General features: G+C 39.3%; 3 protein-coding genes across 5 annotated transcripts in view; 1 reads left to right on the top strand and 2 right to left on the bottom strand.

Annotated features, from left to right (window-relative positions):
* The window catches only part of RIC8A (RIC8 guanine nucleotide exchange factor A), a gene marked incomplete in the record, with an annotated part of 35880 nt that extends 34472 nt beyond the window's left edge, over positions 1-1408 (bottom strand). Inside the window, 1 exon segment of the mRNA XM_015823632.1 lies at positions 1213-1408.
* A 162-nt stretch (positions 1409-1570) lies between these two features.
* Positions 1571-4896, top strand: BET1L (Bet1 golgi vesicular membrane trafficking protein like). Of its 3 annotated transcripts, none has more exons than XM_015823607.1 (4): positions 1571-1617; positions 2320-2411; positions 2606-2662; positions 3772-4896. In XM_015823607.1, exons 1-4 carry the CDS (start codon positions 1599-1601, stop codon positions 3937-3939), a joined length of 336 nt encoding a protein of 111 aa, XP_015679093.1. In that variant the 5' UTR covers positions 1571-1598; the 3' UTR covers positions 3940-4896. The 3 variants fall into 3 exon arrangements, with proteins under 3 accessions (XP_015679093.1, XP_015679107.1, XP_015679101.1); XM_015823621.1 differs by lacking the exon at positions 1571-1617 and adding an exon at positions 1658-1746; XM_015823615.1 differs by lacking the exon at positions 1571-1617 and adding an exon at positions 2051-2081.
* A 1522-nt stretch (positions 4897-6418) lies between these two features.
* Positions 6419-14849, bottom strand: ODF3 (outer dense fiber of sperm tails 3). The gene is made up of 6 exons (XM_015823481.1): positions 14741-14849; positions 12130-12327; positions 10754-10855; positions 9830-9951; positions 8587-8724; positions 6419-6496 (listed from the first exon to the last, which is right to left on the bottom strand). Exons 1-6 carry the CDS (start codon positions 14847-14849, stop codon positions 6419-6421), a joined length of 747 nt encoding a protein of 248 aa, XP_015678967.1.
* Between the last annotated feature and the right edge of the window lie 11091 nt (positions 14850-25940).

Raw genomic sequence — 25940 nt, 5'->3', positions numbered from 1 at the left:
GAGGGGAGATCCGGAATGACCCGGGTCTCTGGGGGTAGTTCGTTCCATAGGGAGGGGGCTCCAACAGAGAAGGCCCTCCCCCTGGGGGTCGCCAGCCGGCACTGTCTGGCTGACGGCACCCTGAGGAGACCCTCTCTGTGGGAGCGTACCGGTCGATGAGAGGCAATCTGTGGCAGAAGGCGGTCTCGGAGATAACCAGGTCCGATGCCATGGTGCGCTTTAAAGATGATAATCAACACCTTGAAGCGCACTCGAAAGGCCACCGGTAGCCAGTGCAGTTCGCGCAGCAGCGGCGTTACATGGGAGCGACGAGTAGGGAAGGGAAGATAATTTTAGGTGCTGACCTATGGAGCTCTTATCAGGTCACTCAGTTCATGCTCAAGAATTTCCTACATGGAATTAACTGGAGAGGTACAATTATGACTCTGCACTTCCACACCTTAGCAGTAGCTGACAGATATGGCATTCAATGCTATATACATGCAGACACCCACTTTCCTACAAGAAATATTTCTTGCTGTCATCTACACAATATAGGAAAGATGTGGCTACATGAAACGTGCAATATGGGGCTCTACTGTATTAGGTTGCACTGTTCAAAAAAATGAAAGTGAAAAGAATTTCCAGCTTTCCCTGAGCTCTGAAGAACACACAGAGTACCAATTTAACTTTCCTCACTGATGGGAAATGGGACCCTTGCCAATTTACACCACATAAAAAGATGCCCTACTGAAACTGCGAGGTGGTCCCCTTCTTTTTCTCCCTCCACATAGTAAACTCCAATGCAAAATTTTAATCAAAGATATTTTCTGCAATAAAAAAGCTGATACCAGAACAATGGCATCCTCTGCCATTAAATCATGAAAAGTGACCTTTGTTTATGTCTGTTTGCACATATGTCAAAATCCCGGTAAGCTGAACCCTGGTTTACTTAACTAAGGCATTTTTACCCAACGCTGAACCGTAAACCAATTACGCAGGTTGAGTCGGCACCGTGAGCTCGGCTCTAATTGGTTGGGTCAGCTATTGGGTCAATGCGCCGTGGGAAGACCATCATTTAATATTTAGTCCACCGCTAAAAACGCGCGAGAAGCCCCGCGGCTGTTACTTTTCTTGCTTGCTGACATCGTGACCGTAAAGGGGAGGAAAGAAAAAAAAAGAGGAGACTACACTTAAGCCTCACTAAAGCCACCGAGAGCAGAAGTTACCTACATTGCGTAATAAAGAAGGTCGCCCGCAGCATTTCTCTGCCTGGGGCGGAAACTCCAAAGGCGCTCCAGCGGGGAGCTTCCCCTTGGCTCCCGAGACGGACGGGCGTTCCGCGCGCGAAGACTTGCCTTATCCCTCTCAGCCTCGCTTGCCTAGGCGCCCGCGCCCGCTTCCTATTACAGGACAGCCCTGCCCTCATTCACACGCAGGGGCAACGCGCAACACCCCGCCAGCGTGCCAGCGTAAGGCTCTCTAGGCCAAGGAGCCCGCCTTCCCCGAAAGACCTATCCGCGGCTGCAGCCGGGCCCAGAGCCCTCCTCCTCCCCGCGCACCAAAACAAATCTCCGCTTCTCGGGGGGCGGAGCAGGACACGGAGGCAGGAAGCGGCCATGGCGGACTGGGGCCGAGGTGAGTGCAAAGAGAGGAGGAGGAGGAGGAGATGGGGAAAGAGCTAGTGGGTGCCGCGGCTCTTCTTTTCTTCATTGCCTTGACAGATTGATTAGTTTTGGAAGAGGAGAGGGCTGCAAAATAAGGAAGGTGTGTTTTCGAGCCATCCTCTGCTTGGAGGGCTCCATTCCTTTCGCATTACTCCAACCTTTGGGGATGGAGACGGACACCATCGTTTGTGGAACATCTGGCAGGCAGCTGGCAGGAGAGAATGTCCGCCGGGAAGAACAGCTGCCTTCTCTGTTCTCTTGTCTCCTTTGCCCAACACACAAGCTTTCCTGCTTTCACTTAAAGATCTTGTTTGGGGCCAAAGAAAGGCAATAGTAACATACAGAATAACAGAGTTGGAAGGGACCTTGAAGGTCTTCTAGTCCCAACCTTCTGCCCAAGCAGGAGACCATATGAAATGGTGATAAGATACACTGGTATGTGGAACTGGGTAGGCTTTGTTGTTATGGCCTTTTAAAATTGTTTTTACCTTTTTACAAAGTATTTATTTTTGAACTCTGTCAGCTCAATAATATTTTGAACTTGGAATTTGAGGGGAAATGTTCCCTGTGTGTGTGGAATAGAGATCTGTAGGTTACCCATTGTTTGTCTTTTTCTATGAACTCCTACATGTATTCTTAGCTCTTCTTAAGTTATAACTTTTTTTTTTTGCAGGTCCAAACACAAATGTGGTGGATGATATGTTAGATGTGGAAAATAAGCACATGGCAGAAAATCTGGCCACTAAAGTCACCCGTCTAAAATCGGTTGGTAGCTCACTCAATCTGTTAGTTTTTCACTGCTAGCTAATTATAATGATGAGTTCCCTATGCCAGATTTTTTTTTCTATATTGCTAATGTGGAAATGAAAATTGTAATCCTTTCCAAAATCAGCATTATTACAAAATATGTCAAAAATGAGAATGTTGGAAACAATAATTTCTTCTTCTTTTTAATCTAGCTTGCATTGGACATTGACAAAGATGCTGATGATCAAAACCAGTACCTGGATAATATGGTAAACAACTATTTGCAGTTCATGTGGAAAAAATATACCTGAAGGATGAGTTATGTAATACAGTACACTTGAGTTATGTAAAAACACAATTTTGTTTAGAATTTTGAACCCATCAGATTCAAGGAAATTGTTACTACTAAACTTCCATCCTGGTAACTTTCATCATTTTGTCTTCATTCCCCCACCCACCCAAAAAATGCATTTTATCCTGCCATGGAGTTCCTAGAGTTGTATGTGTATGTGTGCTACTTTTCTAAAAGAAGTCGGATGTGAACCTTTGGTCTCTTGGTATCAGTAATGGCTTGTAGGTTCTTAGTTCTGGCTTTCATGACGCTAATATAAATATTTTAAGGAACTGCTTTGTATAGTCAAATTGGTGAGGCCAATTTCAAAAGGATTTCCTATATATAAAACATTTCCATGTATGCAAGTACAAACCATGTGTAGGCTATGACATATTATAAAAATAACTAGTGGTCTGTAGTGATGGGTTTCATAGGCTGGTAAATCACAGTCATGGCAGCTGTGGCTTGCTATTTCATACACATGTTAGTTCTCACTTCATGTTATCCTTTGTAATATTTTTGCATATGGTATGTTCTGTTCATCACACTGTTGTAAGATCTAAGTTTAAAAGTCTGTTCATTATTAATAAAAGCTAATGATGGACCTCAGACATATAATTTTTCTCCTATTGGATAAATTGTGAGGATAAATGATGTTAGAAAATTTGTAGTGGAAAGTGCTGCAGCATCACTATAGTATTACATTGCGAATTTTGCCAGTTTAAGAACTATGTTTATGTATGGCTACAGTTTAATTTATTTGATCTAGGAGCTGTCTAACTGAAGAATGACTAGATTGCTCACAGTACAATGAAGGAAATAAAAACACAATTCAAAAAGACAAAACCAGCAAAGTAAGGACAGAAAAAGAACAAGATGGTTGATAGAATTTCCCTTTCAAATCTTTTAACAGTTTAATTAATCTTTTCTTTAAATGGGAATGAAACAATCACTCAGGTTGATTCTAGAGTTTCCTGGCTATATTAGAGAAATGGACTATCTATTATATAATGTGTTACAGTTATCTTTTTTTGTTTGTTTTAGGATTCTGATTTTATGAGTGTGACAGGTCTTCTCACAGGAAGCGTGAAGCGTTTCTCTACTATGACTCGGTCAGGAAGGGACAACCGCAAGCTTCTCTGTTATGTCTCTGGTGGACTGATTCTTGTCTTTTTCATCTTGTATTATTTGGTAACAAGAGCACGAACTTGAGGGAAATTATTAAAGTTTTGTACTGGATGTTTGTTGAAGGAAAAAAGTGGTAATGGATGACCTGTGGATGACCTTCAGATGTGTACCTTGGGAAGGATTATTTAAATTTTCACAGTAACCCAGAAGCTCCTTTGTGAACTACAGCATGATCTCTCCATTCTGAACTCATCTTTTTTCTTTAAAGAGGATATGATTTTGTCCCTCTCTTCTTGAAAGCTCAAATGCAACACAATTCACTGAAATGAAGTCTCTTTCCCTCTGCCCTTGTATTAGCTTGCTATCATTACTTGGTGAAAGAGGAAGCATATTGTTGATTAGCTTTCTGCAGTATATGGTTCAGCAGGAAAATTCTGACAATGTTTAGTAAAAATGTTCTAATGCCCATTTTAATGGGAAAAAAGTGTTACTTAAAAGACTGATGTTAGGATATGTGCATTTCTGAGAAGTGGTATCTCACATTGGAATGTCTTTTAAAACAAAATTGCTTTATCACTGTTTCTGGGTAAACCAGCAGCTATAAACCATAATCCTTGCGTTAACTCTCAAAGAGGTGTGTAGAAGAACAGAGTTGGATTTAAAGCACTCACAAAATAGAAAACACCTTGAACATATGACCACATTACTTCTGTTTTTTTCCCTTTCCATTCTAATTAATCCCTTAATTGATTTACCAGTTTTGAGTTGTACTAACCATATAGTAAGTTAATGTATCTTCATTTTTTAAACTTTGTCAAAATCAATCTTAAGCTTCTTTTTTAATTTGATGTATTGATTCTAGATTAAAAATTCAGTTTTATGCATATTTTCCTGGATTGCATTTTGTTGAATTCAGTAAGATTTAGTTTTGAGTAGACGTGCATAGAATTGCACTGTAGTTCTAGAGGAGTTTTGACAACTAATGATTGCTTAGGTGATTCCCATCTCGCTAGAACAGACATGTCAAACTCGCGATGTCACGTGACGTCGCGCAACGTATCGGGACAGTTTTGCCATTGCCGGCAATGGGGTGGGCACGGCTTCCGCGTGATGCGTCCGGCAGTTTGACACCCCTGCACTAGAATCAATATTTTCCTTCTGATGTTTATTACTAAAGCGTTAGCAGCATTTAAGCTAAGATTGTATGTACAATTACAGGTACTGCTCAACTTATGACCACAGTTGTGCCCAGAATTTCTTTTGCTAAGCGAGACAGTTGTTAAGTGAATTTTGCCCCATTTTATCATCTTTCTTGCCACAGTTGTTAAGTGAAGCACTTCAGTTGTTAAGTTAGTAACATGGCTATAAAGTGCATCTGACTTCCCTATTGACTTTGCTTGTCAGGAGATCACAAAAGCTGATCACATGACCCCAGGACATTGCAGTTGTCATAAACACGTGTGTTGCCAAGCATCCAATTTTTGATCACGTTACCATGGGGATATTGTAACAATTGCAAGTGTGAAAAACAGTCATGTCACTTTTTTTCAGTGCCATTGCAACTTTGAACGGTTACTAAATGAAAGGTTGTAAGTTGAGGATTACCTGTGACAATGCAATCCTGTATTTGTCTACTGAAAAGAACTCCAGATGTACAAGATTTTTATATCATATCTTACTCATTAATACTTTTGGTTTCCAAAATACAATTTGCCAGCATATGTTGTTCCATAGAGGGGGAAAAAAGAATAGAAGGAACAGGATATCCAGCACTGATCCATTTTGGATCTTCCTATAATTGTTATACATGTACCTTTCACTTGAAGCAAGTGAATATTCTTTTGTAGGTAAATCTGATTTGCAACTTATCTCACAGTTGAAATAGTAACATTCACATTGTATTTAAATTTGAAAATAAAGCAAGTTTAACCGTTCCCAATTTTCCAGAGCATTCATTAGGCCAGTTTTTTTCAATCTTACCCATTTTAAAATGAATGGACTTCCAACTTCCAGACTTCTCCAGCCAGCCTTTGTGTACTATAAAAGGAGACTTAATTTTCATTGAAAGAAGGACAAAATAAAAACCGACTTTCCAATTTATTTATTCTAAACGAAGATAGTGATATACAAAATATTTTTATGTGACTTACTGTAAGAATAGCAAGTTCTCTGAAATAGTTCTGAAGCAGGAATCCAAGTAGGCTTTTACAAAAAAAATATAATATAAAATATTTGTAATTCCAATTTCTGGAGAATGACACCATGGTCTCTATATTAGTGTCAAAATCTAGGCATATATTCAGCAGGGCAGAATTTGCAATGGGCTCTCTTCATCCCAAGAAATGGCTATGGCACATTCTTTTTGTCAGAGAGATTAGAACGTCAGTCTCAATAGTCAGTTACTGAATATTTGTGGTAGTCCTTCCAGACAGGTGGTTATAAAACATGGTGAAACAGTTGTTAGTTGGTTTTGAAGCTTTAAAAACAGGTAGCTTTGAAACAGGAGCAACATGATAAAAAAACAAGTTGAAAAACCAATGTGATTTCTGCACAGAGGACAAAATCAGTAAACGTCCACAATCACAGGGGTTGTATAATCGGAATGTCTGATTCCAAAACTGATTACAGGAGCACAAGATATCTAGAAATAGGAGGATGAAAACAGGTAAGGCAAAATAGACCTGGCTTCTGGCTATTGGTACATGTTAGTACTGTAAAATTTGTACATTTTAATAGCATTTATTTTCTTCGAATAAAAAAAAATATAGTTTATAATAAGTAAACATAGTAGTGGTAGACACCAAGGCCCATTTTGCAAATGGGGTACCCAAGGGAGAGAGCTCAAATACCATGCACCTCCCTCAACCTTGACATTAACTACTGAGTGCAGCCAAGAGAAGGACACCCAGCCACTTCTTTCCTGCTGATACAGCAGTGATGGGCTTGAGTCTCTTCTCAACTTCAGCCACCCATGTCCCTCAGCTTCTTGCCCCAGAAGATACCTCCCCCCACTTAGCCAGGTAAAAGTATCCCTCCTTTATGTATAGGCTATATCTCTTTGCTGCCATGTAGAGATCTTCTGATCTTTGATTGTGGGGTCCCTGGAGGTATATTACAATACAGAAGACTTTACAGACTTTTTCAGGCTGCAGAAACTTTTAGTTGCCTTTTTAAGAAATCCTAGAACTCCGATTAAAAGGCACACATCTGATGATATACTAGAGCATAGTAATGATAGAAAATTAGTTGCATTTGAGTGAAGTTGGGGTTTTTTTTGTCCTTAGTCTCCCGTGAAACCCCATTAAGTCTCATGGAACCTTAGGCTCCCCGTTTCAGATTCCATGGATACAATTGAAAAAGCAATGTAGTGTGGGATGCCTATTCTTTCTCCCTGCATTCCTTCATAAGCTAGTAGAAGAAGAGCCGGAAGAAGAGAAGGAGCAATCAGAAACAGTTGAGAAAGCTGTAGGAGCCTCCAAGGATTCGATTTCCAGTGCTTGCACTGGTCAAGGGGCAATAGAAAAGAAGGGGAGAGCAATCCTTGTAATGTCAGTTCTTCTGTCCTTTGCTTCCTTCAACACCTTTCTTCCTCTATAATTCCTCTTGAGGCCCTGGCCCTGAGCTATCGGGTCTGGATCATAAAAATCTAAGCTTAACATAACTCTTCTACCATCTTATGGTCTAGATCAGCATTTCTCAACCTTGGCAACTTTAAGATAGCTGGACTTCAACACCAAATTCTAGGCATTGAAGTCCACCTATCTTAATGTTGCCAAGGTTGAGAAACACTGATCTAGATTCTGCAGCTCCGATATAATGGCCCCTCTTTAGACAATCAGATTTGTTGACAGCATGGGGCAGGGGTAGGCAACCTTGGCTCTTTTATGACTCATGGACTTCAACTCCCAGAATTCCTGAGCCAGCATGGCTGGCTCAGGAATTCTGGGAGTTGAAGTCCATGAGTCATAAAAGAGCCAAGGTTGCCTACCCCTGGCACGGGGCAAGGAATGGGTGGCCAGAGGAAGGCTTTCAGCACTTTTCTTAGATTAAAGCTAACAGCTACAGATTTATCTTAGTTTGTGGGAAGAGCTTACATTACAGTTGGAATTCTGAATATCAGTCAGCTGTAGTTTAACTGTAGTCTTTTGGAGCAAGATAAAAGGAAGAATGAATGCCCAATTTCATTCCTAATGTAACAAATCATTGAAATATGAGAATGGAATATACGAATGTTGCAGGGTAAAGGAAAAGATCATACTTATTGAATATTGGTGGGACCAATGTAAGCACAGAACTTCTGAATTCTTAAAAATAAAGTAGCAACCTAGAACTAAGGAGAAACTTCCTGACAGTTAGAACAATTAACCAGTGGAACAACCTGCCTCCAGAAGCGGTGAATGCGCCAACATTGGAAGTTTTTAAGAAGAAACTGTACAGCCATTTGTTCAAAATGGTATAGGGTTTCCTGCTGAGCAGGGGGTTGGACTAGATGACCTCCAAGGTCCCTTCCAACTTTATCATTATTATTATTATTATTATTATTATTATTATTATAAAACTTCCTCCTTGCTTCTTCTTCTATTGTACAAGAACAAATACAACATTCTTCCCTTCGTACATTTTAGCCCTAATAAATGTCAGAACCTTATGAAAATTAAATAACACTTTTTCAGGTGGGTGGGTGGACATTTTTCTTTTCTTTTTTTCCTGGAAAAAATATATTTTTCTCACCTTTCCCAGTTCGTACTCTGCAGGTCCAGGCATTTTGTCAGTTTTGTGATCTTTGAGTCGGCCTGCCATGGTATATTTTGGTGCACTCTTTTTGTAGATCTCTACACTGGGCTTATGATATGCGGCTGGACCTGGAGTCTAGAAAGGAAAGAACCACACAGTGTCCCAAGATGAAAAGGAACTTAGATAGCTCATATATCATCTTTTAGAAAAACCGAGCAACTCATTATAGACGCCTTTGACATATGTCAGTGATGTCCTAAGGCAGTGATGGCGAACCTTTTAGAGACTGAGTGCCCAAACTGCAACCCAAAACCCACTTATTTATCGCCGGGTGCCAGGTGGGCGTGGCCCACTGGGTGGGCGTGGCTGTGGTGGTCATGGCAGATTGGGTGGGTGTGATCACCTTGATGTTGCTCGTGGGGAGGGATGCCTGTGGGGGCCGGACAGGGTTGGGGAGATCCAGGGGGTCTCTGCCAGGTGGGGCGGTGGGCAGGGGGCTCGACCTGCGGGGTGAGGCAAGGCGAGGCGAGGCAGGGTGGGGGTGCCATTGTTACAGGGCAAGGTGTGGCAGGGGCCGCTGCTGCCTGACACCATCGACCTCTGCACACAGAGGCCAGCGAGCGCATGGGTGCTGGGATGCATCTGGCCATGTGGGACCTCGGCAAGTTAGTGGGCGGCTGGTTGAAGAGGGACGGTTGCCATCTTCTGGGCATAGCCTGTGTGCCCACAGAGAGGGCTCTGAGTGCCGCCTCTGGCACGTGTGCCATAGGTTCGCCACCACTGTCCTAAGGCTTCCATGGGACTTGGGATGCCAACCTAATTTATTACTTCTGCTTCTGTTCCAGAGAAAACACTGTAAAAAGAGCTGGAGACATTAATGTTGGAAGCTTTCTCGCTGCCCTGCCTCAAGAACCTATGAGTTGCTTCTTCTGTCAAAAGGCAAGGCTCTCTATTATCTTGCCACCAAACTCATGTTCTTCTCTGTTGCAACAGGGACAACATTGCTGCATTTTATCATTCCTCTGTTAGTTATCTGGATGGAACTTTGACTCTATCAAGGTAGAGACAATGGGAGGGGATAAGTGCAACTCAGCAGTGCGATCATTATGCTGCCAAACTGTAAGTAGCAGAAGGTTATAAAAGTTGGGTTTAAAAGCCAAGTGTGTTTCTAAGTTGTCCATTGTGGTTATTAAATAACAAAGTCCAATAAAACAAAATAAGAATTGAATCCACAGATTACCTTGTGAAGGTCTTCATCAAAACGTCCAAGCTTACTCTTTCCTGTCATAGAATAGGAAGGGCTACCTGGGGTAGCCACTGAATGTGGTCCAAGGACCTCTGGAATCATATAATTGTTAGGACCTGGAAAAATGTGAATATTACCAAAATGAAGAGTGAGAATCCTGATAACCCTTGAGAAAAAGACAGGCTGATCTTCAAAGTAGTACTTTGGGTTTGTCTAGAGCAGGGGTAGGCAACCTCGGCTCTTTTATGACTCATGGACTTCAACTCCCAGAATTCCTGAGTCAGCATAGCCTTCCACTTTCTGGCACTTTCCAGACATGTTCCAGGATTTCAGTTCCCAGAATTTTCATAGAGGAAACTGACTGGAAATTCTGAAAATAGAATCCACAAATTATCTGGGAGGTACTAACTAGACTATGGAAGGTTGTTCATGAGAATCGTTGAGTATTTTTCTTCAAATATCAAACTATCACAAGACATCACAAATGATTTTTGAATACTCTCATGTCCAAAAGCAATGTCTGAGTTTTATTGTTTAAAGAGGTATGAAGGGCTCTTTCCCAGCTATGCCCATTTTTGTTGTTGTTTAAAACAATTTCCCGTCAAGTCTCTATTCTTGCTGCACAATTGGCCCAATAAATTGTGGATAGACATAGTGCAACAGAGATAGGTACAACTGAAGTTTACCTCAGTGAGAAAAAAATCTTTTGTGGTGGGAAGAATCACAATTCTATGCTCTTCTGTTCAGTTACACATAATCAAATTCAGTTGGACTTTCCTCCAAGGAAACCTGCATGGAATTGAGCTGCATCCCAGTTTATGAGATGATATTGCTCTGAATTGTGACTTAACAGGATCTGAGTATGATTCCTTCAAGGAATAGCCAAGTCAAACAACAAACAAACAGAATCGAACTTACCTGGCGTACTATCCACCTTTCCTCCATGAGTCCGATATCCAATGGAATGCATGGGAGCAGCTTTATAGATAACTTTTTTTGCCTTATCAGGTGAGTAACAGGCTAGGAGAAACAGACAACATTGCTGAAAACTGGATTTAAACTTAATTTTAATTGTGCCTTGTATGTCTTAAAGTAGGACTGGGCCATTCTATTCAGGGCCAGATCTTGTTCTTCCTTTTTGATGGTTAGATCAGAGACCGCACTTTAAAAAGTAGGTAAGGTTGGCTCAAGAAATTGAGGGAGCAGGGGTGCAGCAAAAAAATAAAATTGATTTCATTTAATTTCAAATTTCCTGAAAATCAAATAAATAATTCAGATAAGGTTAATTATTGAGTATCCCCCCTCCCCCCGCCACCATTGAAAAATGTAGTAGCCATTTTTGGAATGACTTTGGGAATTGTACTTAAGGCATCAAGAAATCCCAGAGCTGTAAGCCAAACTGGAATCCTGAAAAGCAAACCCTTCTGGAAGAAGCAAAGGCAAACCACTTCTGGATTGTTGTTAGGACATGAAGCTGTTCTATGGCCACCATGAGTCAATGTAGTTCCAGGATGAAATATCATCTTTGCACCATTTATTCTGCTTGCAAAGAGGAATAGGGTTAGAATTTTAGAAGTAATACATAGGAGAAAGAACATGCAAAGCTATAAGCTAGAGGAAAAGGCCTCTCTCTCCCTCTCCCTCTCCCTCTCTCTCTCTCTCTCTCTCTCTCTCTGTGTATGTGTATGTGTGTGTGTGTGTGTGTGTGTGTGTATACACAAAAATGTTCTCTTATCTAATCAATGTGATCTATTTGTCCATCTGAACCAGTGTTTCTCACCCTTGACAATTTTAAGGCATGTGGACTTCAACTTCCAGAATTCCACAGCCAGCAATGCTGGCTGTGGAATTCTGGGAATTGAAGTCCACATGCCTTAAAATTGTCAAGGGTGAGAAACACTGATCTGAACATTCAGATTTTGAGCAAATAGTAGGCTGTTCATGCCCATTCTTATAATCCAGGTATACTAGCTTGCTTCTTGATGGCTTGTATGGTTTGATTTGATTTGATCTGAGTGCTGCCCACATCTGATCTAAAGGTGACTATTGTCTGAAGGTTGAGGTCAGTTCTTCAAGCACCAAGATCTATTTTTTTAACAAAGCCTTCTTGTTAAGTGAAAATAGTTCTGCATGATGAAACTGCATAGGACAACATCAATTCCTTTTCTTGTACAGGTGATGGCAGGCTTTTGCTTCTATTTAACCACACAGAATCTTTCAAAATGTTATGTCAGAATTCCTAGAAGAGGCAATCCACTTGATTTATATACTTGGGATGGAAGTCTGTTACTCACCAGGACCTGGGGTAGTCTCCACTTTTGATTCAGTTCGCCCACCTATTGAAAAACAGGGACCAGTCTTCTTTCCTCTATTAGTCACAGAACCCTGCACAAAGTAAGGACCCGGAACATTGTCCTTGCTAGATAGAGGCTTTGCACCATACATGCTGTAGGCAGGTGCTTTCCTTTTGGTGGGAATGTGTGATACATAACCTGGAAAAAAAGAGTTGTATCATGTCTATAGTAGTGTGACCACACCTAAAATGATACATTAATTTGTGTGACACCCTCCCTCTGCAAGGAGATCCCAATCACAGTCAGAGAAACCCTTAGACGAGAGATGTCTTAGGCTGCAGTAGCAAAAAAAATCAGGAGTTTGATATCACCTTTTTTAACTAAGAAATTTTATTAAAACGCATAAGTCTTATCAGCTTCATCCAATGCACTTATGTGCTACAGTTCATGAAAGCTAATGCCTTTTAATAATAAATGTGTTTGTTAGAAAAGGTGTAATCAGATTTAGTCACCAGAAATTTCACATTGAGTTGTATCGTCTTAGCATCTTCGTTTCAGTTGACAATTAACACAAAGTTTGTAATCCCTGTCTCCTGATATCCTATAATCCATTACAGAAATGAGAGCCAAACCTTCTCTTCTGAAAAACTAATTTTCCCCAACCTAGCAACTGTCAGGATGTACTGAGACTGCAACATCCAAAATTTCCTTTTGGCTGGAAGTTGTGATTGAAATTCATCTGGAGCGTCAAACCGAGAAACTTGGTCTAGACATTAACAGAATAATAGAATTGGAAGGGAGCTTGCAGGTCATCTAGTCCAACTCCCTACTCAAGCAGAAAACCCTATACCATTTCAGACAAATGGTTGTCCAATCTCTTCTTAAAAACTTCCCGTGTTGGAGAATCCGCAATTTCTGGAGTCAAGTCGTTCTACTGATTAATTGTTCTAACTGTCAAGAAATTCTAGCTTGCTCTTCTCCGAGATTAGTTTCCATCCATTGCTTCTTGTCCTGCCTTCAGGTGCTTTGGAGAATAAGTTGACCCCCTCTTCTTTGTGGCAGCCCCTGAGATATTGGAACACTGCTATCATGTCGCCCCTCGTCCTTCTCTTCGTTAAACTAGACATACCCAATTCCAGCAGCCGTTCCTTATATGTTTTAGCCTCCAATCCCCTAATCATCTTTGTTGCTCTTCTCTGTCCTCTTTTTAAAATCTCAACATCTTTTTCAGTATTCCAAGTGTAATCTTACCAAGACATTATTTCTGCTGTTGCCTTTCCCAAATATTGTTGGGAAAGTTGTTTGATATCTGGGTATAAACCAGCTGAAAATAGCTTAAATAAAAATGGCTTAATAAAGTCACTTCCCAATTTCAATCTTTTCTTCAACTTTTGCTAAGATGAAATCTTTGGTATTCCATCTGGACTTCTACTTTTTAAACCTTCCCACAAATGTTTGGAAAGCAGGAGCAACCTTTTCCATTTCCATATATATTTCTTTGAGGACATGTAATTTCCATTGGCAAAACTCTTGTCAATTTATCCTGTCTTTATTTAATAATCCCCCATACTTTTACCATTCCACTGGTGAGCTTGGTAGGAAAAAAAGATTCTGAGTTTCACAGTCCAGTAGTGAAATGAAGGGGGAAATTAGATTCATCCATCAAGAGCAATTCAGAAATGGAGAGGCAGCTAAGCAGCACAACCAAGATGGCTGTGGGGAGCAGTGACCTATGGCCAGTTAGAATGCAATGCTTGTCTTCAATGAAGTGAAGCACAGCAGGTAAACAGGGCAGTATAGCCTGTGTGGATACAAATTTAAATTTTTTGACGTGCAGCAGGAAAAGATGACTGAGGTTGTCTTTCTGGTGGCTGGCGGGAGGGCAGGAAAAGGATGGCCTCATCCATAGCTGCCCCTGAGAAACAGTTAGTGGTCTGAATTCATGCTAGCACAACTTGGATATGCAGATTTGCCCACAGCAGCATCACCAATCAGGAACCAAGATTAAGTGTTCCCAATTCAAAATTTTGTCTTTTGCCAACTATTGTTGTGATGATTGAGAATTCTGGGAGTTGCAATCTAGCACTTTTGGAGGGCATTAAAGTGGGGATGGCTGTTCTAAATTTTAAGAGCTATGGTGTTCCTGACTTAATGTCAAGACTTGGGGTTTGAGAGGATGATTTTTCACGTCTCCAAGCCCTGTAATTAAATTCTACTTGAATCAGTGGGGGAAAAAAGACCAAAGTCAGTATTGCAGTTTTCAAAAAGCCATAAAAGTAATAAGTATATAACATTAAATAAAATATCAGCATAAAGCAAGTAGAATAGTCAGGCGCTAACTCTGTACGAACTCTGTTGAAATGTGCAGAAAATCATTACAGAAAACTGTTTCCAAAGGAGAATACATGTGGGTATATTGTGATGTCTTTTCATGTTGAATTCTTTTTTAAAAATTATTATTATTGGATGTTTCACATTGTTATCCAAGACATTTTTGTGTAGGGTCTGCTGTAAATGGCAATGATAGATAAATATAAAACAAAACACTGACTGTATTTTAAAGTCCTGACTGAATGAAAAAAAAGGAACATTTTTATTTCTGTTTATTTACCTGTTGCTCCTTGTATGGAGTACTTGGGGCCAGGACTGGTATACTGGGCCATGATTGGGCCTCTTGGACGATGAGGCCTCCATGTTCCTATCCAACCTCCTTGGCTCATGGCGGATACTTATTCCAAAACCTAAGAAACGAAGAACACAGAGCAAATGTTTTAAAAGAGAGAGTGGATATTTCCTTTTATATTTTATAGAGCCTTGTTACATTTTATCCGCTTTGATTGGCATTCAAGGGCTAAGAAAATATTTGGTCTTTAATCTCCACTTTAAGGTAGTCCTCGACTTACAGCCATTCGTTTAATGACTGTTTGAAGTTACAATAGTAATGAAAAAGGTGACTTATATGACTTCTGACTGTTTTTCACACTGACCCTGTGATCAAGCGATCAAAATTCAGACGCTTGGCAATTGGCATGTATTTATGATGGTTGCAGTGTCGCCGGATCATGTGATCACTTTTTGTGACTTTCTGACAAGCAAAGTGTATGGGGAAGCCAGATTCATTTAACAACCATGTTACTACCTTTACATCTGGAATGATTCACTTAACTGTGGCAAAAAACATTGTAAAATGGAGCAAAATTCACCTAATAACTATCTTGCTTAGCAACAGAAATTTGAGGCTCAGTTGTGGTCATAAGTTGAGGACTACCTATATTCCCTTTCTTCTTCTGTTCTGACCTTTTACATCTACACTTAGTGGAAATATCACCAGGCCTCCCCTAAAAGCAAAGAAGGCATAAAAAGCAGAAATTGCAATGGGAAGATTAATGGTAGACTTTTGTGAGAAGAAAAGTATTTTGATTGAGTAAGGGAGTGACTGTGTATCATCAAGTAACTGTTGACTTTTAGCAATCCCATATTGTAGATAGATTTCTCCGTTACAATCTGCCCCCAACAAGATTTTTCAGGTCTTGGGCCTTTGTCCAAAAAGTGGACCTTGCCCACTTTTTCAATAGTGTCCAAAAGTAAATTTGTCACTAAATGCTAACTCTTAAATATTTTCCCCTGAAGAATGTGTATTGATTTTTCTGGATTGAACTCACCTATACACATATAAAATATGGTTGCACTTATTTTATTTTTTCAGAATGTTGTTTGGTTATATTTTGTAGGTCTGGCAGACCTAGTAGGAGGAGTGATGAGTTGATCTATGGTAGCTAGAAATCAGGAATCTGGTAGCATCTTTTTAGACTAACATATTTTATTAAAAAGCAGAGGTTTTCATGAAGTATACTCATTTCATCAGATGGATGTCTGTTTGCTAAGGCCTTCTGAATTAGTTTGATATCTTTTGAAGTACACAGTCTCTTACTCAACTCATACATCAAAAGGTTCAGGCTATCATAATACAAACCCAACAGGTTTTAACACATTCCAACTGTTAAACTGGCAAAGTAGAAAACTCAATGGATGATTTACAAGGACAGATCAGCTTGGTCCTAAATGTGAATTGGGCATACCAAGTCAAAACTTGTGATAAATTTGTTATAAGGGAATATCATTAAGAGCCTAAGGACTGAGGTACATGATCAAACTAAGCAATTAGATCATAAGCTGGCTCTTAACAAAAGGCCTTTAATCTAGAAATAAACAGGTTGACAGAATTATACAAGACTTGCTTCCAAATAAAGGATCTGAATGTTAACAATTAAAAGATACTGTGCAGTTTTTCTTAAGCCAATCATTTGGCTGCATTGATTTATCAGTTTAAGAGGCACAAAGAAATGTGTAATTATAGAAGATACCCAAAGAGCAAAAAGGCAGTGCAAAGAAGAGTTTGAGCTGCCCTTCTTTTATTAGAAAGAAAAGAGAGTTTAAACCTAAGCTTAATTAGGGGTAAGGGATTAAAAAATGAAGCCTGATATGTGATAAATCTGAAGACAGTATTTAAGCTATTTTGAAATCTGCCTCCCTCTGTTCATATGGTAATTTATTTGGTTCATTATTTAAATTGATATATTCTGCAGTTCCTTATAATCCATATCAAGCTTACAATTGGCATGAATTTCTAAGGGCTCATAGAAACCAATTATACCATAAAAAGGAATGGGAGAGAAATGAGGAATACAAGGATTTTCTTAAACAACCGAACGATAATTCACCTTTCGCCTTGGGAAATTGGATGTATATGAGTAACCTTCTTATCGGTAATATCTTTCCTTACTTCTGTTCAACAGGCTATGGATGGGTCAAAGAGAAGATGGAATGCTGGCCAGTCAGGACCCATCTCTATTTGCAAGGATTTGCCCTCCCCTCCATGAGGGCATAAAAAGAATCTTCATGAAAGTGTCATAGAAACAAACAATTGCCCTTCATAGTACTACTTAGTGTTCTAGAACTCAAAGAACAAGTAGGAAGGCCTGGACTGTGTGTCAGGAATTAGGGTCAATCTATATATGTGGGAGATCCATGAATAGGTCTCCTAATGTAATTTTCTATATTATAAAAGAAAGATTTGGACAGTCAGTGCTGTATGAGAAAAGGGCACTGACCTTCCCATACATACACACCTATATTTTCCTAGTCAAATTTATTCCAATACTGTTATTCACCTTGGAGATGAAAATCTGTTAGACCAACAAATTCTGAAAATAGATGGCAATAATTCACACTAGTACAAAAAAATTGTGTGGGGTCTAAATATACTGTTTTTCATCTAGATTATTTCTGTGTTTCCTTACCATTTCTTTATCTTTCTCCCAGAGAAAATTCATTAAGAAAGGAAAGTTGCATAATGAATTTGACAGTAAAAGTTAAAACTCATTTGGCATCACTTCTGAATAAGTACATTTGTCCATTTGATTTTTAAAGCAACATCACCATAGAGTGAGGAAAGGATGGCAAACTAATTAGCTCATACAAATTACTTTGAAGCTCAGAGGGCTAAGTTCACAACATTTATAGTATTTGAATAAGTATGATGGCCTGCAATTCCAGGCTTAAAAAAGGATGGACTCTGCACATGTTTTGGACATATCTAAAATGCTACTTTAGATGAAGTCACAGTCACTTCTGCTTTTAATTTCTGCCAAAAGATGACTATAAGATTTAGGGAATAGCCTGCATATGGAATAAATAAGATATTTGATATTTTCCTTCTAAATAATCATCGTGTTAATTTCAGTTAAAGCTGATATTACTCTTTATCTAGAGATTTTCAGAAGCTGGGGGGGGGGAGTCTTTATAAAACTGAATTTAATATGCAAGTAATATTATGTTTAATTTCTTAGATTCCTAGAGTTTCCATATGGATCATAGTCTAAAATACAGTCTTGGAAATGTAGTGATCATTAGTCAAGTATAAGATAGAATAAAGAACCATGTAAGCAATACTTCTCATACAAAATTACACATACTGAAACAGATAATGTTATCCCTTAAGATGACCTTCCCCCAAAAGCAAATAAAATATTAACAGATTTATGGTTCTCACAAAAATGAAACTCACTTGCATTCTTATTTATTGTATGAATGGAAGTATATATTTTGATCAAAACAGAAGAATTCTCTTTTGTTAACCCAAAATAGGGTTACCACAATTGTAGCAATGCAAACCTGTATCGTATTGAATAAATGCAAGACAAAGATATACATATTTTGTATATCTTCAATTGTGACTAATGTATTGAATCTGGTGCATACATATAAATATCCAAAGACACAGTCCAACACTTTCTACTGCAGTTATAATATGGCTAATGTGTAAAGTGGGACATTTGTTCTTGTCTATTGTGAAGAACTCCCCACTGTTTCTGAGGCTAATATAATCTTAGATTACTCTTGCATTCCTACACATAACTATTGGAGAAGCCAAGTCTGCTTCTTTCCTAATACTGTGTCTCAGGCAACAGAGAAAAAGGGGAACTTACTTATCCTAATCCTGCGGGTAGTCCTCCACTTGTGGCCACAATTGAGCCCAACATTTTTGTTGCTAAGTGATACATTTGTTAAGTGAGTTTTGCCTCATTTTACAATCTTTCTTGCCACTATTGTTAAGTGAATCACTGCAGATGTTAAGTTAGTAGCACAGTTGTTAAATGAATCTGGCTTCTGCATTGACTTTGTTTGTCAGAAGATCGCACAAGGTGACCACATGACCCTGAGACACTGCAACCATCATAAATATGAGTCAGTTGCCAAGCATCTGAATTTTGATCATGTGATCACAAGGATGCTGCAATGCTCCTAAGTGTGAAAAATGGTCCTAAGTCACTTTGTCAGTGCCATTGTAACTTTGAACGGTCACTAAACAAACTGTTGTAAGTTGAGGACTACCTGTATTTGCTCATCCAGGTTGGATTAAAAATGAGAGAACTTTATTCTTTTCCATGTTGACTTCAATATGAAAAGAATAATGAAAGTTTTAACTTTTAAGACAGTTTGGAGAAAGACATTCATAGAAACATAATTGCCTGAAGTAAGATTTACCAACCCATTTGATCCACAGAGGGTTGGATAGAGAAATGTCCAAATCTTTAATAGAAAGCACCAAAGATAAGAAATGGCTTCAGTACAATCAACAGACTCCTCCCTTTGGAAGCTGATCAAAGTTTGCAGAGAATGACTATTGCTTACAAAGAGACTTGAACTGTGTGAGAAAAGATGTGGTCCTCCAGACTATCAGACTTTCCATTGGCCAATTCTTCTCAGCTCAGTTGAAAACACTCTTGATAGTGATTTGGGCTCTTTGGATTATTTGGATGTTAAGATGCTATCTGCATTGACAGGTCTACATCTGTATGAATCTAGAGTTTACAGAGCACCATCAGACAATCAGCACTTACCCTTTCTGGCCAATGGCTGAGCAGAGAGAGCTGTCATCCTATCAGTGCATAATTGGTATCAGGTCAAAATGCCCAATAAGAGAGTGACCTGCATGTCCCCTTAGATTTCACTGAGCACTAATGTAAACCAACATCTCTTCCCCACTTCATAAAAATAAAAAAAAATAAAGGCTAGTTCTGTCTATTTGCCTTCTGCAAAATATACCAGAGAAAATGTGAAGGGAACCTATACAACAGGAAAACCAATTGTTTAAAAATCTAAACATGTTTATTGAAAATCCTCAAAAGGTCAACATGATAACGAAACTTTCTTGCTCTTCAAATATCTGTAATTTATAACGCTGGTATTCCAGCAACCCAACAGTAATTATCCGAATGCATTACAAGACCAGGAGCAGAGGAGTCACAAGATGAAGTGGAGCAAGAATTTTTCCAGGTGCATAGGCTGCTCCTTAAACATCCAACATCAATAGTCTGTGAGTTGTAAAGCAGTATTCACTGGACTGAAATGACATTTTCTGCGTTCAAGGAAAAAAAAACACTTTGACACAGAACAAATTGTGAACATACTACTCCAGCAAAAATTTCATGCAATTGCTAGGAGCATTTTGAGACTAAAGACTGCAAAATCATTTCGGATACCTCAAAGTAACTCTGCTCACTTTAGTTTGCTTTAGAAAGACTATTGTGCAGTCTGTAACATGTTAAAACGGTGTCAAACTCAATTTCATTGAGAGCCACATAAGCATTGCGGTTGCCCTCGGGGCGGGCGGGGGGGGGGCAGGGTGTGTGTGGCTTACTGGGTGGGCGTGGCCAGCTCTACATCGTTCACGTCAAGGGGGCCTGTGGGGGCCTGTGCAGGAGTGGGACAGATATGAGGGTCTCTGGCAGAAGGGGGTGGGACCAGGGCAAGTGCCAAGGCATGTTCCACGGAGGAGCCTCACTGTTCCTCTCAGGCCATGTGGGGGGGGGGGGCTGGATGGTGGTGCCATTACAAAATTGTACATTAGCTCCCGGCCAGCCTGGGCCAGGGCTAAGGCAGCGGGGGCCGTTCTCTCACTGTTTCCAGGATGGCTTCGCGGGCCACATGAAACCACTTCGTGGGCCGCATCTGGCCCCCGGGCCTTGTGTTTGACATGTCTGTGTTAAAACAACAAAGCAAACCTTTGTACAAGGATGGGGATTGAATTAAATTAAATCTGTTAAATTCTACCATTAAGTAAACTGATGGGCTTTATGCTTCAGGTAATAGAAACTGAAAATCATGCTATTGGCTTCTTGGAAGGCAGCTACTGTGGTACAGGGGTTGCCATATTCTCTGTGTAAGCTAACCTACTATTGGTTTAATTAAATCTACCAGATCTAGTAGGAGTGCTAGTGGCCTCTCTAAGTGAAGATTTTATGTCTCCAGCAAAACATGGAGAAGGTCCAGGTCTTTGGTATACTTCCCTTCTTCTTGTCCATGGTTAATTATTAGCTAATAGTGGCTAATCATCATGATTTTAAGGCTAATTCTTACAGAGTGAAGTGCATGTGTAAACAAATCACTGTAGTTTAAATATGCAATGTTTTTCAGTGGAGGAGGCTTTAAGCAAGAGTTTAAGTTCTGCATATGAGGTTTTATGCATATTCAAACTAGCTTTTGTGGTGTTGATATAATCCCTTTGAGAAGGATTTACTAAAAGGATCAGTAGCTCCAGGGTGTAAGCAGTAAGACTGATAGTAATAGCACTTAGATTTATATATCGCTTCATAGTGTTTTACAGCACTCTCAGAGGTTTAGAGTCAACGTATTACCCCAACAATCTGGGTCCTTTTATTTACCTCAGAAGGGTGGAAAACTGACAACCTTGGGCAGATCAGGATCGAATTCCTGATTGTGGGCAGAGTGCATTCTAACCACTGTGCTACCACAATAGTACTGCCTTTGAATATGGTTGGACTCTGGGGCAACTTGCCTTCACCAGGCCTCTCCATTTTAAAGAACTATCCCTGCTAGGATTATCATTGTCATCTCTTGCCACTGCTGGCATCTCTGAAGAGGCAAAGAGCATGAGGTTGCTGTTCCAGAGTGTATTGATTTTAATTCTCATGTAAAATTTGCCTGAGAACAATTCCTGAAATACAGGAAGACATAGTACTTGAAATGCTAATTTTGTATTATCTGCCTATACTGTAGCATACCTATGTGTCACATTGTGGGTGGAGCAACCCTTTCTTTTTCCTCTCTCTCTATATAGATAGATATCTCACTTGCAAAATAGCACATACTGATTTTCTTCCTCTACCACGAAGCTGCCACTGGTCCTTTTGCTCCTCACCCTGGAATGTAGCTGTTACTCTGGTAAGCATTATTAAAATCACCATAGGCTTTTGGCTGACTACACTGAAAAAATACATGTAAAATAATTCAATATATCTTCATTGATACCACTGATAAATGACATGCAGTAGAAACTCCAGAAGTGGCCTCCTAAACCAGGACATTTCAAATAATTAATGCTCAAGGCAGGCGACATCTCTTCTCAGGTATCTGCTCCTCTAGCTAGAGGTAAGATGAAAAAAAGGCAGTCATAGTTGCAGCTGATGGTTTTATGGTTTCAGGATAGTGCTCTTATGTAAACAAGTAGATCTATCACAGTCAGGTTTGTGCTTGTGCTGTTAAAGAAAATGTATGAACTGTCCCCCAGAGATACCAACCAAAATAATAAAGATCAGCAGCTTATAAGCTGCTGCAAGTTTGGAGAATGAGATTCAGCTATGCATACTTTGTTTCCTATGCTTTGGAAGAATAGTTGGGTTCCCAAGAATCATACAAAGGCATGTATTCTTAGAAAAAAGGACGGTAGGGTAAATGTAAATGGTCCTCCTGCCAATATTCTGGACTTTTGAGTTATCTTGTCTTGAGGGGAATGTGGCAATTAAAAGTGTGTGTGTGTGTGTGAGGAGTTAGAAGGGGTCTTCCTGGAATGCTAAGCTGTCATGCTGGCTTATGCATTTACTGTGTAAAATCCATAGTATTCAAAGCAGACAATTGATTTTAAATATATGACGATATAAAATGAAAGCTGATTTTACATAGGCCAGAAAATAGTTCAGGTGACAGAAGGAAAGATAGGTAGTTCAGGGTTGAACTATGGAGTCCTTGGTGCTCTCTGAGGTTTATTGTTTGTTTGCAATAATTCATTGACCAACTAGGTAATATCATCAGTGCACTATGTAGGTAATGAAACTCACCGGGAAGCAGCATCCACACAGAGAACCAGTTGTTCACATATTTGAATCCCACCACTGCATTCATCCTTCATTCAGATGATTTCTATCTTAATCTGATTAACTCTAAGCAACTTATGTCAATGATAAAATCAACGATAAAATAATAACAAAAAAATTAATCTTTTCACTTCATTTTATTTCCTCTCTTAGCTTCTGCCCTGTGCAGCTCAGTTGAAAAGTTTTTATTTTTTAATGTATGGAGGATCGCAGGCTGATCTGCTTCAAGAACTGCAGCTTTATAATCCAACAAATTCAGAAACAAAGACTGTAAAGAAAATAAAAGAGTGTGTTGATGCTTATTCACTGAAGGAAAAAGAAGCTCTACGTAAACTTGTGGTAATAGCACTTTTTTTGAACTACACCCCTACAGCAAGATGCAGAATTTCTATAACATTTTTTTCCTAAGCAAAGTGTTATTAATTGAATTATATATGCAATTTATCCAGCAGCATAAAATTATACATTATATTTTCTTTTTTATCTCCAACTCCTTTTCCATCTTCTCTGGAAGCAACAATGTTGTGTCAGATACCTCAGAGTTTTCATAGTTAACATAGTTAAGATGTGGTTGCACTGCCCTAATTATAGCATATGGTCAGTTTTATTGGTCGTGCTACAGAAGTGAGTAGCTACAATTCAATTTTGGATTTTTTTTGTGACTTATCAATCTAGCTAATGCCTTTGGAATTCCCCAGTGGTTTCCCCCATCCAAATATTAACCAAGACTGACACTACTTAAATTCTGAGATTAGGCTAGGAAAATCAGATTGAAACCAAACAAGTTTATTTGGAATAGACAAATGTACAGATTTTTATGATTTACATAGAAATCATTTATTTACTTACCTACTTACTATACTTGTATGCCACCTATTCCTAAAGGCTCTACGCAGCAAAGGGTAAACGATAATAATAAAAAATCCTTAACCCTCTCACACACACCTTCCCAGGTACTTATTATAAGGCATAAGCCCTATGGAACCTAGTGGCATTTGTTTCTAAAACATGCCTGGGATTAGTCAATTGTCTGTTTCTTTTCCTTTCAATATCCTACGTAATCTTCCTCTCATTACAGAAAGCAATAAACAGATGCAAGATGCTGACTACCAGGAGTTGAAAAATAATCCATTTTAGAAATGTGAATCAGAAATTAATTCATTTCTGGAACCTCTGTATCTATGTGTGCTGCTATTGTTTCACACTGACTGGGTCTTGTATATTTCCTGTTTTATTAAATCGACTGCCTAGTATTTCTGCATTTTTGTTTCATTTACTAATGAGCGACAAAGGCCTGCCATTAGTACACTTAATTCTGAAAAGGCTCTTGTGGATTGAAGGAACACTATCACTAGGGGACTCAGCATTTGCTCCATCATGGACGTAACATTTGCACTGCTGCATCAGACAGCATGCGTATAAACCTGGCTCAAGGCTTTGGACCAACTACTCCAAAGTCCTCCACACCTTTTCCCAATAGCAAACTGGAAAGGTGTACCCAGCCCAGGACATAGTAGGATTGAATCTCAAGGAGTTGCTCAAGTGTGGTATTGCTATTGGGGATCCCCCAAAGTTTGTATATCCCAAATCTATTGGCTTGGGGGGAGGTACTTAAGACTTGGCTCTTTTCATTGTCTCTAGATTGCGCAATTTTGCTAATCCCTAGATAAGGTTAATAGATCTTCTTCTTCAGCTCAATTCCTTTCATGTTTTGGTTTTATCTTTTGAAGCCATCCTATGTTTTGGGAGAATGGGCAGTTTTAGAAGTGAAGTAATTAATCTGGGGCTATGCACAATGAAGGTGGGAATATCAGTTGACTTCATCTAGATTTTTGTTCCAGTCAAGCCTGCCATCCACTAGCGAAGAAAATCAGACGCCATACTAAATTCAGGAATGGACAATGCAGTTTCAAGCTCAGCTTTATTTCCATTGCAGTGGGCATATTATTTCTGGAGAATGTTGTAGGATTGTGTTTACTATTCAGAAACTGAACTTCAGTTGCTAGGATGTACTACCCAGTAGGGTTCTTGCTTGTTTTTCCCCTCAGCTGAAAATTCTTCTAGCCAGAGCCAAGATACTGGAAAGTTTACTATTTTATTATTTATTTTAATTTAGTATGGTTGCCTACTCCCAAAAACCTTAAATCTTTACCGTAATTTAAACAGTTTAAATATCCTTAAATGTTCAATTTAAACAATTTAAAAACCATAAAACAAGACTTAACAGCCTGGACTAAAAGAGTAACCAAAAGAAAAAACCCCCAAAACCTCACAACAGAGGCCTTGCAAGCACATTACTCCCCAGCCTCTCCCACCCTAGAAATATTCCAATCTGCTTTGTGATGCTTTTGGCTGCTGCCAGTTGCTATTAAAACTGCACCAGTGCTATATATAACAAGCTTTTGTCAAAAGTAATGAGAACATCACTATAACTCCAGATCAGATAAACCTGAAGTTAGGTGGTCTTAGCTGGGGATGGGGATGAGAGGAAGGCTGTGCCATGAGGAAGTATGCTTCATATCAAAGAGATTTCAACACCAAGATTAGGGGACTGCGTGGATGGGTTCTAAATCTCCATTCAATTCATCATAGTTGTCCATATTAGTGGACTCTTCTGTTGGAGTCCTATATAGTTGATGGGTTCCTAATAAAGCCAGCTGTCCCCTTAGCCAGAATCTCAGAAGGCAATTCCTCAAAGATGAAGTGTATATAGTGGTACATGCATCTTAAGAATGATGAACTCTTGTCAACCCTGATGACTCAACTACAGATTTGGCTGGATTTTATAAACAGAATGGAAGCAATGAGTGTTAGTTCCAATTTTTTGGACCAACCTTTACTGTGGACTAGAAAGCTAAACAAAGCATAGCTCAAGAATGTCTAACCCAGTAAGAAAAATAAAAATATATAATGAAATTTTAAATTGCTAGTGTGGGGATTTTTTTTTTTTTTAAAAAAAGACTATTTTGAGATTCTTAGCACATTTCTCCTGGATATTAAAAAATAGAAGCAAATACATAGATCCAATTTTACACCCACAAGTTCCTACTATATATAAACATGAGATATTACCATATATTCTCTATACAATAACAAAGCTGATAAGTAGATTTTTTTCTAAAACAAGTTGGCTAC

The sequence above is a fragment of the Protobothrops mucrosquamatus genome, unplaced genomic scaffold (assembly GCF_001527695.2).
Source record: "Protobothrops mucrosquamatus isolate PMUCROS unplaced genomic scaffold, P.Mucros_1.0 scaffold_178, whole genome shotgun sequence".
In the NCBI taxonomy this organism is placed as follows: Eukaryota; Metazoa; Chordata; class Lepidosauria; order Squamata; family Viperidae; genus Protobothrops; species Protobothrops mucrosquamatus.
Note: the sequence above shows the minus strand (reverse complement) of the source record. Positions and strands in the feature narration are given on the sequence as shown.